Source organism: Salvelinus namaycush, chromosome 15 (genome assembly GCF_016432855.1).
Source record: "Salvelinus namaycush isolate Seneca chromosome 15, SaNama_1.0, whole genome shotgun sequence".
NCBI classification, from domain to species: domain Eukaryota; kingdom Metazoa; phylum Chordata; class Actinopteri; order Salmoniformes; family Salmonidae; genus Salvelinus; species Salvelinus namaycush.
The window spans coordinates 26,018,181-26,033,291 of record NC_052321.1 but is presented as its reverse complement, the minus strand read 5'-3'; the positions used below and the strand labels follow the sequence as shown (position 1 = coordinate 26,033,291).

At 43.8% G+C, this 15,111-nt stretch overlaps 1 protein-coding gene across 1 annotated transcript in view; it reads left to right on the top strand.

The window, feature by feature from the left end:
* The window catches only part of LOC120060368 (transmembrane protein KIAA1109 homolog), a 145,935-nt gene that overhangs the window by 95,927 nt on the left and 34,897 nt on the right, over positions 1-15,111 (top strand). The window contains exons 52-67 of the mRNA XM_039009639.1: positions 188-432; positions 760-865; positions 960-1,057; positions 1,167-1,355; positions 1,490-1,658; positions 1,770-1,981; positions 4,593-4,791; positions 5,131-5,190; positions 5,392-5,618; positions 9,535-9,665; positions 9,767-9,890; positions 10,073-10,185; positions 10,325-10,415; positions 12,347-12,618; positions 12,786-13,001; positions 14,291-14,471. Coding sequence (XP_038865567.1) covers positions 188-432; positions 760-865; positions 960-1,057; positions 1,167-1,355; positions 1,490-1,658; positions 1,770-1,981; positions 4,593-4,791; positions 5,131-5,190; positions 5,392-5,618; positions 9,535-9,665; positions 9,767-9,890; positions 10,073-10,185; positions 10,325-10,415; positions 12,347-12,618; positions 12,786-13,001; positions 14,291-14,471 — 2,633 coding nt within the window. The remainder of the gene's footprint in view (positions 1-187; positions 433-759; positions 866-959; positions 1,058-1,166; positions 1,356-1,489; positions 1,659-1,769; positions 1,982-4,592; positions 4,792-5,130; positions 5,191-5,391; positions 5,619-9,534; positions 9,666-9,766; positions 9,891-10,072; positions 10,186-10,324; positions 10,416-12,346; positions 12,619-12,785; positions 13,002-14,290; positions 14,472-15,111) is intronic.

Sequence of the window (15,111 nt, the reverse complement as noted above, 5' to 3'; positions counted from 1 at the left end):
AACAAAATGTGGAATAAGTCCAGGGCTATGAATACTTTTTGAAGGCACAGTAGTTAGCACCCAACTTTAACCTCCGACTGGGGTAATGGGATATTGTACTTGTATTATGAGGATCTTATTATTTGTGATCTGACAATGCATCTTAATTTAATTCTGAGTGTATTGATAAACTCATTGTTCTCTGCAGGAGCCCAGACAAGGTTCACGTTCGAGCTGCCCAACCACAAGCTGTGTTTCCAGTCCAAGGTGTCTCCGGTGGACACCATGTCCGCCATGCCACCCTCGGCCAACCTCAACCTCCCGCCAGTCACCATGTCTGGAGAATACATAATGGAGGACCACGAGGGCCACTCGGATTTTACTGACGACTTCCCAATCCCCATGAAGCAGGGCAACTACCTCCAGGGGAATTACCTGCGCTGTGTGGCTGAGGTGAGGCTGCCATATTCAAGTAGAGTAGCTCCGGTATTGCAGACTATACCTTTTATTAATATAAAATATATGTCAACACAGTTTTGTTCTATTTTGATTGTTTGTTCATTTGTTTGGATATTATTTGAGCTAGATATAAATTGGCGTCGTGCGTAATGCTCATGCGGGATGAAATGTGTATATATTTGTGGATGTGAGTACTCAGTCCGTTGGGCCTGACGAAGATACTTGTGAATCGAAACATTGTCAATAAAGTAGTAATTGGCAGCATATTCAGTCTGTGGGCCTTTCTGTTATTTTCATTGATTTCAATCCCCCTTCACGTAGATTGGTTCTTTTGAGCACAACCTCACCACTGACCTCCTGAACCACCTGGTGTTCCTGCAGAAGGTTTTCATGAAGGAAGTCAATGAGGTCATCCAGAAAGTATCAGGTCTGTCCCGCTGTATAACACAAGGACATTGAAAGTTGTTGTTGTGTTTCAGTATTTTGCTTAGACACTTTGGGTTAAATGTTTGTCTATGCAGGAGGAGAGCAGCCCATCCCTCTGTGGAATGAGCACGACATCTCAACAGACGCTGACAAGCCCAAGATTTTGCTCTACTCACTCAGTCTGATGTTTAAGGTACCAGTATTTAAAACAAGAAATGTGCTGCAGTTTACATTCTTGTTACTTATTGCTTCAGTACGGGAAAGAAACTGATGACTTTTTCCTGAATTCTTGTGGTTTGCAGGGAATCCAGATGACAGCCACCACTCCATCCATGAGAGCGGTGCGCTTCGAGACAGGGCTGATAGAGCTGGAGCTCTCCAACAGGATCCAATGTAAAGCCCAGCCCGGCGGCAGCAGCAGTTACCTCAAACTGTTTGGGAAGTGCCAAGTGGACCTGAACCTCGCCCTGGGCCAAATAGTCAAGCACCAGGTAGGCTACAGCGAATTAATATAGGTTGTGTTTGTTTCAATTAGCTGCTGCAATCAGATTCCTCCTTTTGAGGATCAACAAAGTACTGTGTCTGCCCCTGTTTTGTGAGATATAACTATTTATTTATTCCACAGGTGTACGAGGAGGCGGGTTCAGACTTCCACCAGGTGGCCTACTTCCGCACTCGTATTGGCTTACGGAACGCCCTTCAGGAGGAGATCAGTGGCTCCTCAGACAAAGAGGCAGTACTCATCACTCTCAACCGGCCAATCGTCTTTGCTCAGCCTGTGGCCTTTGACAGAGGTCAGGCCTTATTAAGTTTTCAGATTCTCGGAATCTAATTCTCTAAATTGCATAAACTCCCCAACAAAATCATTATGGAAAACTTCATCACTGATTCCTTTCTCGTTGCAGCTGTACTCTTCTGGCTGAACTACAAGGCAGCCTACGACAACTGGAACGAGCAGCGTCTGGCATTGAACAAAGACATCCACATGGCCACCAAGGAGGTGGTGGACAAGCTGCCGGGCATCCAGCAGACCTCAGCCCAGGCCTTCAGCACCCTGTTCCTACAGCTCACCGTCAACGACCTTGGAATCTGTTTGCCCATCACTAACAACTCACTGGTAGGAGGAGAAGGATGATCTTAAAAATGTGGTCCTTTATTTTGCACCCTAATGTTTTCGGGAGAAAGCCTTTGCAATGTGGCATGTTAAAATGGTATATAATTTTTAAGTACTGTATATTAATGCATGTTGCAAGTTGGGGCTTGTAGAGAAAGAGGGCACACGTCTTGGACACACAATGTTACTAAGAATAGTTACATATTACAAATAATAGTTATTACATTACTGTGTATTTTACTACAACAACCCTGACGGTGCTAAATTTAGTCTTTGACCCTTAGACCCATTTTTTGTTTGTGTTTTTCTGTTTCAGACCTTGTCCTGAAACTGTTTGTGTGTTACATTGATATGAGCTAAATTGTAAGAAATATGCTTGTCTGAAAGTGGCACACAGTGTGAGTAATCATCAAATCATGGGTCATCTCGTTCGCAAAAGAGCTGATCCAATGTTTTCTCAAATGGGTTATTCTTTTTTACAACCATTTTTTGTCACAATGTTCATTTGAATCAGAACCAATTATAAAAACACAAAATATAGAATAATGAGTAGTAATAGTAGTAATTTGGTCATTTTTAATAACTTCAGTGACTTTATTAAAATTTAGTTGGTTATATACACTCAGTGGACAGTTTATTATGTACACCTATCTAGTACTGGGTCGGACCCCACTTGCCTCCAGAACAGCCTAAATTCTTTTGGTCATGGAAACGTTGCTCAATTGGTATCAAGGGACCTAACATGTGCCAGTAAAACGTTCCCCAATTCTCTGCCATCAACATGATGCTACAGGAACCGGGATTCATCGGACCAGGCAATGTTTTTCCACTCCTCAATTGTCCAGTGTTGGTGATCGCCTGCCCACTGGAGCCGCTTCTTCTTGTTTTTAGCTGATAGGAGTGGAACGCTGTGTGGTCAAATGCTGCGATAGCAGTTTTCCTTAGACTTGTCATCACAAGCACCCACAGGACTGCCGCTGACTGGATGTTTTTTGTTTGTCTCACCATTCTCAGCTAACCATAGACACTGTCGTGCGTGAAAATCCCAGGAGGCCGGCCGTTTCTAAGATAAGGAACTGGCGCGCCTGGCACCTGTTAACTCGAAATGACACAACGACAAGGTTCCAGTTTAACAAAGTTTACTCTACTATTTGAACACACTACAAGGTAGCCATTACACTCAAGGCTAGGTCCATCAACGACAAGACTTCCTGCGCAGGCGCACTCTTGACTGAGTGATAGCCCCGTAATAACAGAAATATAGGGATACTTAAAACATGAACTTAACAGCACCGACAATCATACTACGCTCAAAGGTCACTCGTGTGTTCCATTCTAACGTTCATTCAAACAGTCACTGAATGCCTCGATGCCTGTCTGCCTGCTCAGCAAGCCACGGCCACGTGACTCACTGTATATAGGAGTAAACCATTTTTGTGAAAGGGGTGGTGTACCTAATAAAGTGTAGCTAGCTGCATTAGTATGTAGCTGAATAGATACAATTAGGCCTATCTTGATATCCTTGGAAACATAGCAAACATGGGAATGGTGGAGAAAGGTTTTTTTGCAGTGGCCTTTGCATTAGCAGCAAATTACAAAATTAATTCAAGGTAAATGTCTTCATAAATGCTTAAGATTTCATTTGTGAATTGGTGAATGACTGACTAATAGTGGAAAATAGTTAAAGGATTAATCAAAGTTGGAATTTGATGACTACATCCACAGTCCCTGGTTGTTTCTCTTACAAGTTAGTCAAAGTTATAATTGTGTTTCTTATCTCCATAGAAAGGACATATACCAGGTTTCGAAGGCATTCGCTCTGAAGCTGAGGCCAGCAGATCTGTAGGCCCGCAAAAATATGCACGAAAAGTAACTTACAATCTATTCAATCTCTTGTGAACACTTGTGTGATGTTATTCAATGGTTTATTACTGTTTTACTTGTAACAACCTGTTATAAGTGTTTGTGATGCAATCTTGACACAATGCTGACATAACAGGTTATGGCAGTTTACAACCAGCAATTTTATTGATACAACTGGCATAACTTTAATGAAGCTGGTTGTTTGACTGGTTGAATGTCTCACCGTTACGGTCAATTGGCACAGGTACTTTATTGTTATCATGAGTGTTATGGCACGCACAACGTCACAACTGCATTAAATATGCATCAACTAAATGGGTGTTTCCATGGAGCCAATGTGTTTTTCAACATTACACACAGGCACATTTCCTATTCCTAAGTAATATACTTTATTTGAAGGTCCGCCAATATGCTTATAAACCATTATTAAATCGTTTTTAACCATTAGTAAACCATTACTAGGTTTCTAGCAGCAAACCTGTGTATAAATTCATATAATTTCATGAATTATTACAAACACCTCTAATCATAATATGATGCATGGATAACTAACAGGCCTTAAGTGTGTTGAGTTTAATTCTTAACAAACTATTTAATGTTTATAAACAGATAAAATGTTACCGTAACCCTTCACCTAATCATAACACACGACTGACTGTTAACCTTAATGTTATCCCTGTGCTAGACTTATCCGGTAACCTAACTTTAACATCTTACTCCCCCATCCACCCTCAAACCTCGATCCTCACAGGCCAACCACAGCATTGACTTTGACACGGGCTCTGCCCTGGTGCTGACTATCGAGAGCACGCTGATCACCGCCTGCTCCTCTGAGTCGCTGGTCAGCAAGGGCCACTTCAAGAACTTCTGCATCCGCTTCGCCGAGGGCTTTGAGACCTCCTGGGACGACTGGAAGCCTGAGATCCGAGGAGACATGATCATGAACGCCTGTGAGTGATTGGACCGCAAGATGTTGGCTTTTACATACAGACTGGGATTGAAAATGCATGAAGTCAGGAAATGAGACGGCTTGTCTATATTTAGAGCTGGGCCTGGAAAAGCGGAGTTTTTAAGTTTAACATCAGAACATGACTTTATATAGAATAAGTACATAAAAAAACATAGGGAAAGTCTAAAGCTTCACCCATATATTGAGTACCAAAGAGACCGATAGCTTGTGATATTCCACCCTAATTAAGCTCTAGATGTGCCTAACTTCCTACAGTGTGGTCCCCTACACAGTGCCGGTCCTCTTATTGATGTAATATTTGAATGTGTTGATTTTGTAGGTGTTGTTCCAGATGGTACATATGAAGTGTGCTCCAGAACCACAGGCCAGCTGTCAGCAGGTAAGTACTGCACAGACAATGGGCATCAAACCTTGTGTATATTATGAAAGGGGTTAGTTTAACTCTGAACGTTGTCAAGCTTTTATCCAAAACCCATCACAGCTGTTTTCTTCTTTGTGAGCAAGATATTTGTATTCTAGTGAGTGATAGATGGATTTAGTGTAGGATAATTTTCTCTCGCCCTCCCTGTGCGACCATCAGAAAGCAGCAGTGCAGGCACCTGGGCGCTGAACGTGCTGTGGAAAATGTGTGGTATCGACGTCCACATGGACCCCAACATTGGCAAGCGTCTCAACGCCCTAGGCAACACACTGACCTCGCTGACGGGAGAGGAGGATGTGGATGACATCGCTGACCTCAACTCAATCAACATGGTCAACTTGTCTGATGAGGATGAGGCCGACACCATGTCGCCGACCATCCATATGGTCAGTGTTTTCAGTCCTTCCCTAACCATGATAACAATGCTGAATATTTGTGTATTACTTTGAACATGTGAATTGTATAACTCTGAGTGTGTTCGTATCCTGTGAGTGTGTTAATGCCTGTGATTCTGGTGCACTACTACCACAAGACGATTTAAGAGGCTGTCAAAGCACTATGATTGTGTTAGAGATTATAGTAGCTCTGTGTGCGTGTGTAAAATCCCTGACTGTGTCAAGAATGTAAAAAAGCACTGAGTGTCAAGACTGCATGTCTGTTCAAGCCATGTCAACCCATTACAACCACTGTGACAGCACTAAAAGCTATCCAAGCTGCTTAGTCCATGCACCCAGTTGAACCTTGCCTTGGGCGTATCCATCCCGTTGATTGCAGGGGAGCCCAGAGGGAGAGTGCAGCAGCCCTAGGCTCACGTTCAGGACACGGCTGGTAAACAGCATCCTGGGCCTGAAAAGCCCCAGTGTCCAGAGCGTCTCCGTACCAGGCGACTACCTAAACGACTATGCCCTTCCCCCGTCCAGAGGGAACATGGCCAGGGCTCCCAGACCCCTATCCTGGGGATGTGTATGTACTGTAGCCCATCCTCAACTGCCCCACTCTCTATTGTCCTACCTTCTGGGCCCGTTAATCACGCTAAGGGTAACATTAAGGCTCTATGGTCCAGATTTCAAGCTGCAGAATGGATTTCAATTGCTAAGTGACTCAATGAATTGTGATAATATCAGAGGGCTCGCAGCAAGTGTGTATTTGGACAACAAACTAACGGCAAACTAGGGATGGGCATTTGAAACAAGTTCACAATTCCAATAATATCATAACATTTTTGGGGGAGATCTGGATAGTTGAAATGCATGTAAATACATAACCTGCGCGACTTGGGAGAGAGGTGCCGCTCTGCTTTCATGCAGCAATTGAGGCTATTTTACTGCACTTCCCGTCCTTAATTCAGATTTAATGGTTGCCGATGGTTGCTCCTTGTAGCTTACTACTTCTCATTTAGCTAACTTAATCATGTAATTTAAATTCCATTTTTAGTTGATTAGAGTTTTCCAATGCTGCTTGCTATTACACATGGAGCCACTGACTAGTGCCACTTTGATTGGCTGACAATAACAACAAACCCCATGTAGACTACAGTATGTGTTTTTATTGAATAAAAAATGTCACGGTATATCCTTGTGTGTAGCAATGTCACATATATACTTTTATTTAATTTGAATAAAGCCTTTTCATTGTTAAAATAGGCCTATGATTTATTTTATGTTTATGAATACTCTCGCAAATATTCAAAAACGAACGTCCGTTCGGATATTCGAATTACCATGCCCATCCCTATGGCAAAAATAATATGGTCACTTATCAATTGACTCTGTGGGGTTTAGGCTCTTCTGGTTATCTTTTCACCTGGTTACACATGTTGTGTTAACTCCCTCATCTGAGAATTGGGTTACCAATCGGTCCCAAAGGTCTCTAGTATTATGGTGATGGTGACTTTCATTTCACATATTTTTCTGCTGTTTATGTGTGTGTATAACATGATAATTGGTGTGAGTATAAGATGTGACTAAGGTGGTGAATCTTTCTCCCTCCTGTCTCCTGATTCTGCCGCTTCGACCCTACTCCTCCCTTTCCACATCCAATGACTCACACTGTCCCCTTTCCTCCCGGCCGGCTCGGCCCTCCCCTCCTGCTCCGTGGCTAAGTGACTCATTACACGCTTACAGAACAGGGCAGCAGACAGCTGAGTTTAAATGGAGGACCTATCGTCCTGTCACTCCCTCCTCTCTACCTTCTCTTCCTCTGTATCTGCTGCTAAAGCTTTCTACCACTCAAAATGTCAAGCTTCTGCCTCTAACCCTGGGAAACTCTTTTCCACCTTCTCCTCCACCCCCACCCCCTTCCTCTCTGCGGACAACTTTGTCAACCACTTTGAAAAGAAGGTTGACAACATCACTCAGCCTATTAAGTCCACTGGTCTCACTCACACAGAACTACCCTACGTCTTTATCTCTTTCTCCCCTCTCTCTCCAGATGAAATCCTGCGACTAGTGAGGTCTGGCCGCCCGACAATCTGCCCGCTCGACCCCATCCCCTCCACCCTTCTCCAGACCATCTTTGGGAACTTCTCACTTCCCTCAACAACTCATCCCTGTCCACTGGCTGTGTCCCCTCTAACTTAAAAATGGCCCAAGTCGCTCCCCTCCTCAAGAAACCAACACACGACTCATCTGACGTCAAAAACTATTGACCTGTATCCCTTCTTTTCTTTCCAAAACACTTGAGAGTGCTTTCTCGTTATCTCTCTCTCAGAACAACCTTCTTGACCCAAACCAGTCAGGCATCAAGACGGGTCACTCAACCGAGACTGCTCTTCTCTGTGTCATGGAGGCTCTCCGCACTGCCAAAGCTGACTCTCTCTCTTCTGTTTTCATCCTCCTAGATCTATCCGCTGCCTTTGACACCGTGAACCATCAGATCCCCCGCTCCACCCTCTCAAGGCTGGGCATCTCAGGCACTGCACGCTCTTTGATTGCATCCTACCTGACAGGCCGCTCTTACCAGGTGACATGAAGAGGATCTGTGTCTGCACCACGTACTCTCACTACTGGTGTCCCCCAGGGCTTGGTTCTTGGCCCTCTTCTTTCTATACACCAAGTCACTCGGCTCCGTCATATCCTCACATGGTCTCTCCTATCATAGCTATGCTGAAGACACTCAACTACTTTTCCCCTTCCCCCCCTTCTGACACCCAGGTGGCGACACGCATCTCTGCGTGCCTAGCAGATATCTCAACTTGGATGTTGGCCCATCACCTCAACCTCGACAAGACGGTGATGCTCTTCCTCCCGGGGAAGGCCTGCCCGCTCAAAGACTTCTCCATCACGGTTGACAACTCCACAGTGTTGCCCTCCCAGAGTGCAAATAACCTTGGCATGACCCTGGACAACACCCTGTCGTTCTCTGCAAACATCAAAGCAGTGTTTCGCTCCTGCAGATTCATGCTCTACAACATCTGTAGAGTACGACCCTACCTCACACAGGAAGCGACTCAGGTCCTAATCCAGGCACGTCTCCTCTCCTGTCTGGACTACTGCAACTCACTGTTGGCTGGGCTCCCCTCTTGTGCCATCAAACCCCTGCAACTCATCCAGAACGCTGCAGCCCGTCTGGTTTTCAACCTTCCCCAAGTACTCTCATGTCACCCTGCTCCTCCGCACACTCCACTGGCTTCCAGTCGAAGCTCGCATCCACTACAAGACCATGCCGCTTACCTACGGAACAGCAAGTAGAACTGCCCCTCCCTACCTTCAATATTCTCAAACCCTACACCCCAACCTGAGCACTCCGTTCTGCCACCTCAGGTCTCTTGGCCCACCCTATGGGAGGGCAGCTCTTGCTCGCTCAGCCCAGTCTTCTCTGTCCTGGCACCCAAATTGTGGAACCAGCTTCACCCTGAAGCTAGGACAGCAGAGTCCCTGCCCATCTTCTGAAAGAATTTGAAATCCTACCTCTTCCAACAGTATCTTAAATATTCCTCCTCGTCACTTCGACCCCCCCCCCCCCCCCACCCTCCTCCCTGACTCTACTGATGGCTACTTTATTGAGGAAAATTTTACTTTCTATGCCTGTGATATGTGCTTCTTCCACCTAGCTATCTTAAGATGAATGCACTAACTGTAAGTCGCTCTGGATAAATGATTACAATGTCAAAGGTGGCTGGGTAACTTTGGTGTAATAATTAATTATTGGTTTAATACCTTAGTTTTGTGGTGTGAATAACCCAGGTTGGCGGTGTAATCTAATTTAGGTTATTTAATTGTGGTGATTGTTATACAAATACCCAAACATTATGTGGTGTAATATGTGAATTTCAGGGTGTAATTTGTCCTTTATACTCCACAGGAGACCATAGACCTCAGGCGGCAGGCGGCAGTGGGCAACCAGATCTTAGATCCAAGAAGAGGGAAGTTAAACAAAAGAATAGTGGACATCAGAGAGCTGAACGAGCAGGCCAAAGTCATTGATGACCTCAAGTAAGAGTTCTTGTCAAACACCAAACCCAAGGATCAACCCTTGAAGTCAGATCACTCATCTCCATTTCATGTAATGTATACTGTATGTTCTCCTTTCACAGGAAATTGGGAGCGAGTGAGGGCACAATTAACCAGGAGATCCAGCGCTACCAGCAGCTGGAGTCTGTGGCCGTCAACGACATCAGGAGAGATGTCCGCAAGAAACTACGCCGCTCCAGCATGAGGGTGAGACCACTACGCACTTACAAACCCCCTTTTCCTGGGCTTAATACTTCTGGACTGTGGGAGTCTTTATTTGAAATCCATTTGTAAATCCTGCAACTTACAACTCCCTACATCTCAATTTAAATGGAAAGAACACCAGCACTGATAAACCCTGATCACTTGTTTGTATGCTTCTCCACCAGGCTGCATCTCTAAAGGACAAGTGGGGTCTGGGATACAAACCCAGCTATAACCGTTCCAAGAGCATCTCTACAGCAGCAGGGAGGCCTCCACTTAAAAGGATGGAACGCCAAAGGTACTGTAAGATAATTCCTTGTCTGCAGTTGAAACCTAGCAGGCTATGGGTCAATTCTGTATCAATTCAGTAAAGTTAGGATTGGGAATTATATTGAAATTCCAATGGGTTGGATTATTTGTCCTAATTTCCTGCTCAGTTCCAGAATAGGAGACGTAAATGACTTGCCGGACATCAGAGTAGATGCATCCTCCCCTGGACCAAGAGTTACCTTCAACATCCAGGACACGGTAATGTATAGAATGACGACAATGGTAGTTAATAACAATAGGATTCTCCAAAATGGCAGTTGCACAGCATTTTATTGAGTTAGGGCATCATTTCATCCTCCATGTCGTTTGTTTGTTTAACACTATGACAGGCCTCTTGACCTGAGGCTGTGTGTGTCTAAACATTGTGGAAACGCTCTGATATGTCAGCAGAAGCTAAGTGTTAGCTTTTCAGCTTGCTTGTAGCTTGAAGGAGAGTTAAAGGAATAATCCACTCAAAAACAATATAGTATTTTTGTCATTAGTCCACTGTTGATACAGTCCCAAAATGTTTTGCATGTGAGCAATCAAGTATTCAAGATGATGGACTTTCAAAAAGCAAATTGTAACTTGCCACATTGTCATGATGACGCAAAACACAAATTACAATAGTTTTGGAGTGGATTATTCCTTTGTGTGCCTTTTTGAGCGTAAAATCCCCTCTTGAACATGTTGCCATGCTTTCATTTTTTGGATGGATTCCATTGTTCTCTTTCTGTTCAACTGAAGATTAATAATCAGGACTCTACAAACCAACCAGTCAGTACAGGAGAGGTCTTCAAGGTATTTGTAAAACAACCAAAAGCAATCCCAAACAAATGAAAATCAAAAAAGAACCTTCCGCTTCTTCGTCTTCCACTTCTTCCTCTTCTTCTAATAAATTGTCAAAGACTGATTTGTTTGAAAACATGGCAATTCAAAACAGGATGATGAGAAAAAGGCTAGTAGTATCAATCATTGCTTGATTTTCATGTATGTTGGATTGATGCATGCCTTACCATCTTCAGTAGCAAGAGAGCAAGTCAAGTGCACTCGAGCTAATATTTTTTATGAACTTACAATACAATTCAAATGGCAATATGGTTAGTAGGGAGTAATATGCTATTAATAACAAGGCTTTCTACCAGCCATTGCATCTGATTATGTGTTACAAAGAAAACTGTAATTATTCATTAGTCATCGGCGATATTGCGGCTCTGTAGATATGGTTAGACTTATGGATGTGTATGGTAGTGTGCCTGCATAGTATGCTGTACATGTATATACTAAATGTTTAAGATTATATTTCAATGTGCCATTGATTCACACACTCGCATCCTGTTATGAAATTTCATGTCGCTCCAAATCAACTTCTTTCAATCACAGATCTCTTTTTCTAACTGCAGCAGCTATGCCAACCCTAGTAGCTATGATTTAAGACGTTTAGGATGTATAGAGCCTCTGAGCCTAACACTCTAAACCCTTAGCTTGGCCAACCTCAGAATAATTGTGCCTCAAAACCATGACTAGAGGTAACATTGAGGTTTCGTCCTTTACTTTTTGAAAATGTATACTTTATGCAAACTGCTCAGGACAGTGGTTGTTTATGGCTATACTGTCCTTTGTGAGGGGTTGCAATGTTTTTTGTTTTGGGAGGTGATCAGCTTCATCCACTGTCCTGAGAGAAGACGTTGTCCTGCAGCTTCTTTCTGCCCAGGTGTCTTCATCCTAACATCCTTCACTTCATCCTCTTCATCTCTGACTCCATATCCCTTTCCTCTGTCTTCTCCCAGAGCACTGCATGATCTCTGAGCTGCCTGTTGGGGGGAAAAACTTCAAGCACATAGCAGTCTGTATTACAGGACATTGTAGCCTCTAGTTATGTACATTACATCTAGCAATAGCCATGATATTGGCCATGTTTCAAAAATGTTTTTGAAGATGCCAAGCTAGAGTAGATTATGACTGTAACACACATTGTGTATTTGCAATTATAACAAATCGTGACATGCATTACTAGACAAACATACAGATACTTTGAACAGGATGTTATCTGCTACAGAGTTTAGAGCACTTTCAAAATGTTGACCTTTTTTAATTAAAAGAGTCTAACTGTCCCCCTCTCAACACCTCCCATATGTTCTCTGCTGAAGTTTCCGGAGGAGACAGAAATGGACCTGTTATCCATCACCATTGACGAGCCACTCCATCCTCATCTTCATCACCTTCATCATTTCCCATCTGTTAGCCAAGAACCCCACTCAGTGTTCAGTGCCCCTGCAACCCCCGCCGTCTTCTCACCTGGCATTCCCTTCCAGCACGACGACATGCGGCGCGACGAGCTCTCCTCCTCTTCCTCAGAGGACTCCGACAAGGAGGAAGAGTTTGACCGCGAGAGGTCATCTAGCTACTTCAGGAGGACTGTGTGAGTTATCCCCCCTCCCCTTTCCACCTCTCTCTGGTCTTTGTTTGGCCGGTTTCCCAGACCCATATTAAACCTACTACTAGACTAAAAAGCATGCAATTTCATTTTTTTTATTTTTATGTTTTCCTGCCTACTAAACACGACCCCCGTTTGTTCTGATGTCGCAGCCAACCACCACACAGAAAACCATCAGGCTTCGCCGCTGTCAGCCAGATGTTCAGTGAGCGCTGGCCCAGCACACCCACCAACCGCAGCCTCATGAGCTCAGTCACTGAGAGGAACATCGACTTTGAGCTGGACGTGCGTGTGGAGATTGACAGTGGCAAGTGTGTCCTGCATCCCACCACCCAGCAGCCCGAGCACGAGGATGTCTCCTTCAGAAGGTACGGCCCTGAACCCTAGGGATCTTCTAACTATTTAATAACTTATGCCTTATTATAACCTAGACAAATCATCAAGTATTATATCTGCAGGCTTTAAGTTAACCCCCTCGAGTCGATGTCCGCGCCCGCCACAGAAATCGAATTAGCATAATAAAACATCTCCATCAAAATCCATCTGTTTAAGCTAGAGATATGCATGGGCTGCGTCTCAATCCACCACACCTGCGGTGGAAGGTGTCTCGTGGTTTGTCAGACCATGAGACATCCTGAAAATCAGTCTTCTCACGAAAACGTCTGTAGCGTCTGAACGGTTTGGCCTAAAAAACTAATATGACCAATCTATGGAAAGATGAGACTTAGGAACAGGATGATATTCTCTGTTATCCTCTATGATGCCCACAAGCCTCACAAGCTCGTCTGAAGGTACCCCCCCCCCCCCCCCCCCCCCACACACACACCTTTTGCCCTCAGAACAGCCTCAATTCATTAGGGCATAGACTCTACAAAGTGTCGAAAGTGTTCCACAGGGATGCTGGCCCATGTTGACTCCAATGCTTCCCACAGTTGTGTCATGTTGGCTGGATGTCCTTTGGGTGGTGGACCATTCTTGATACACACGGGAAACTGTTGAGTGTGAAAAACCCAGCAGTGTTGCAAACAAACCGGTGCGCCTGGTACCTACTACCATACCCTGTTCAAAAGCACTTAAATATTTTGTCTTGCCCATTCACCCTATGAATGGCACACATACACAATCCATGTCTCTATTGTCTCAAGGCTTAAAAATCTTTCTTTAACCTGTCTCCTACACTGATTGAAGTGGATTTAGCTAGTGACATAAATTAGGGATCATAGCTTTCAATTGGGTTGACCTGGTCAGTCTATGACATGGAAAGTGCAGGTACTCATAATGTTTTGTACACTCAGTGTATATGAAAGTAGTTTAGAGACTGTTTTTTTTTATGTGTACAGTTAAAAAAAAAATTTTGTTGTGATATCTCTCAGGTATCGGACAGCCACTTTAAAACAAACTTCCCATTGATTGATTTTTTTTTACTGTTTTTCCATTTTATGAATCTGTTATTCAAGGTCAAATTCAATGTTTCATCAAATAATATTTTTTTTATCATACAATTCAAAATCAAATAGCTAAATGATCCTTGGTATGACCATCTTAAAACCATTCCATATGTTAGCTTAGTATCCCCCTCCCCCACTCCCGGGTAAGACTCTTAAGGATGAAGTTTTACCAAAGTTTCTAGAAAGCTATTTAACCTCCTGTACTGTAGGAGTTGTGACCGCAGCTCCAGGAGTCTGGACCAGGAGTCTCCACCCAAGAAGAAGAAGCTCCAGCCCACTTACACCTCAACCACCCACCTCCTGTCCGGGAAGAAGGTGCCTTCCTCTCTGCAGACCAAATCCAGTGACCTGGAGACCACTGTCTTTTACATTCCGGGAGTGGATGTCAAGGTCAGTTAATTTGCTTTCACTCCATTACTGTTATGTTATCCTATCTATAGCATGGTATAAATAATGTGTTTAAATGATGACCCATCAATATGATTTCTTAAATGCTAGGAACTATATTGCCTTTGATGATTTTAAGAGTTAAACTATTCTGATACGTAACCATTTAGGGATATAATGTTTCCCCATACGCATCGGTCCCTGATTCAAAAGTTTAAAATACAAGATCATCGTTCCGCTGGACCCCAAACTAATCCAAATATAGCATGCATCGGTCAGAGAATCAATTAAACATTCTGAACCGGTTCACTTTTTTTTCTACCTTCCGAAAATACTGTACCTCATCTTTTGTGACTGATACATCCTCTCCTTTAGCATCGAACTAAGCATGTAACTGCATTGACAGTAGATCATTTATCTGCAAGTCATTTTGCATGGCGAAAAACCCCAGGCAATATCAGTAGCCTAGTAAACTGCGCACTGTCAAACTGGGCACACCCCCATCTTCATCAACGGGGCCGACGTGGAGACGGTCAAAAAGTTCCTCGGCATACACATCTTCGAGGAGCTGAAATGGTCAAACCACACAGACATGTATGTATGCGCATGACTCAACACTATACATGTCAGCTACAACAGCGAC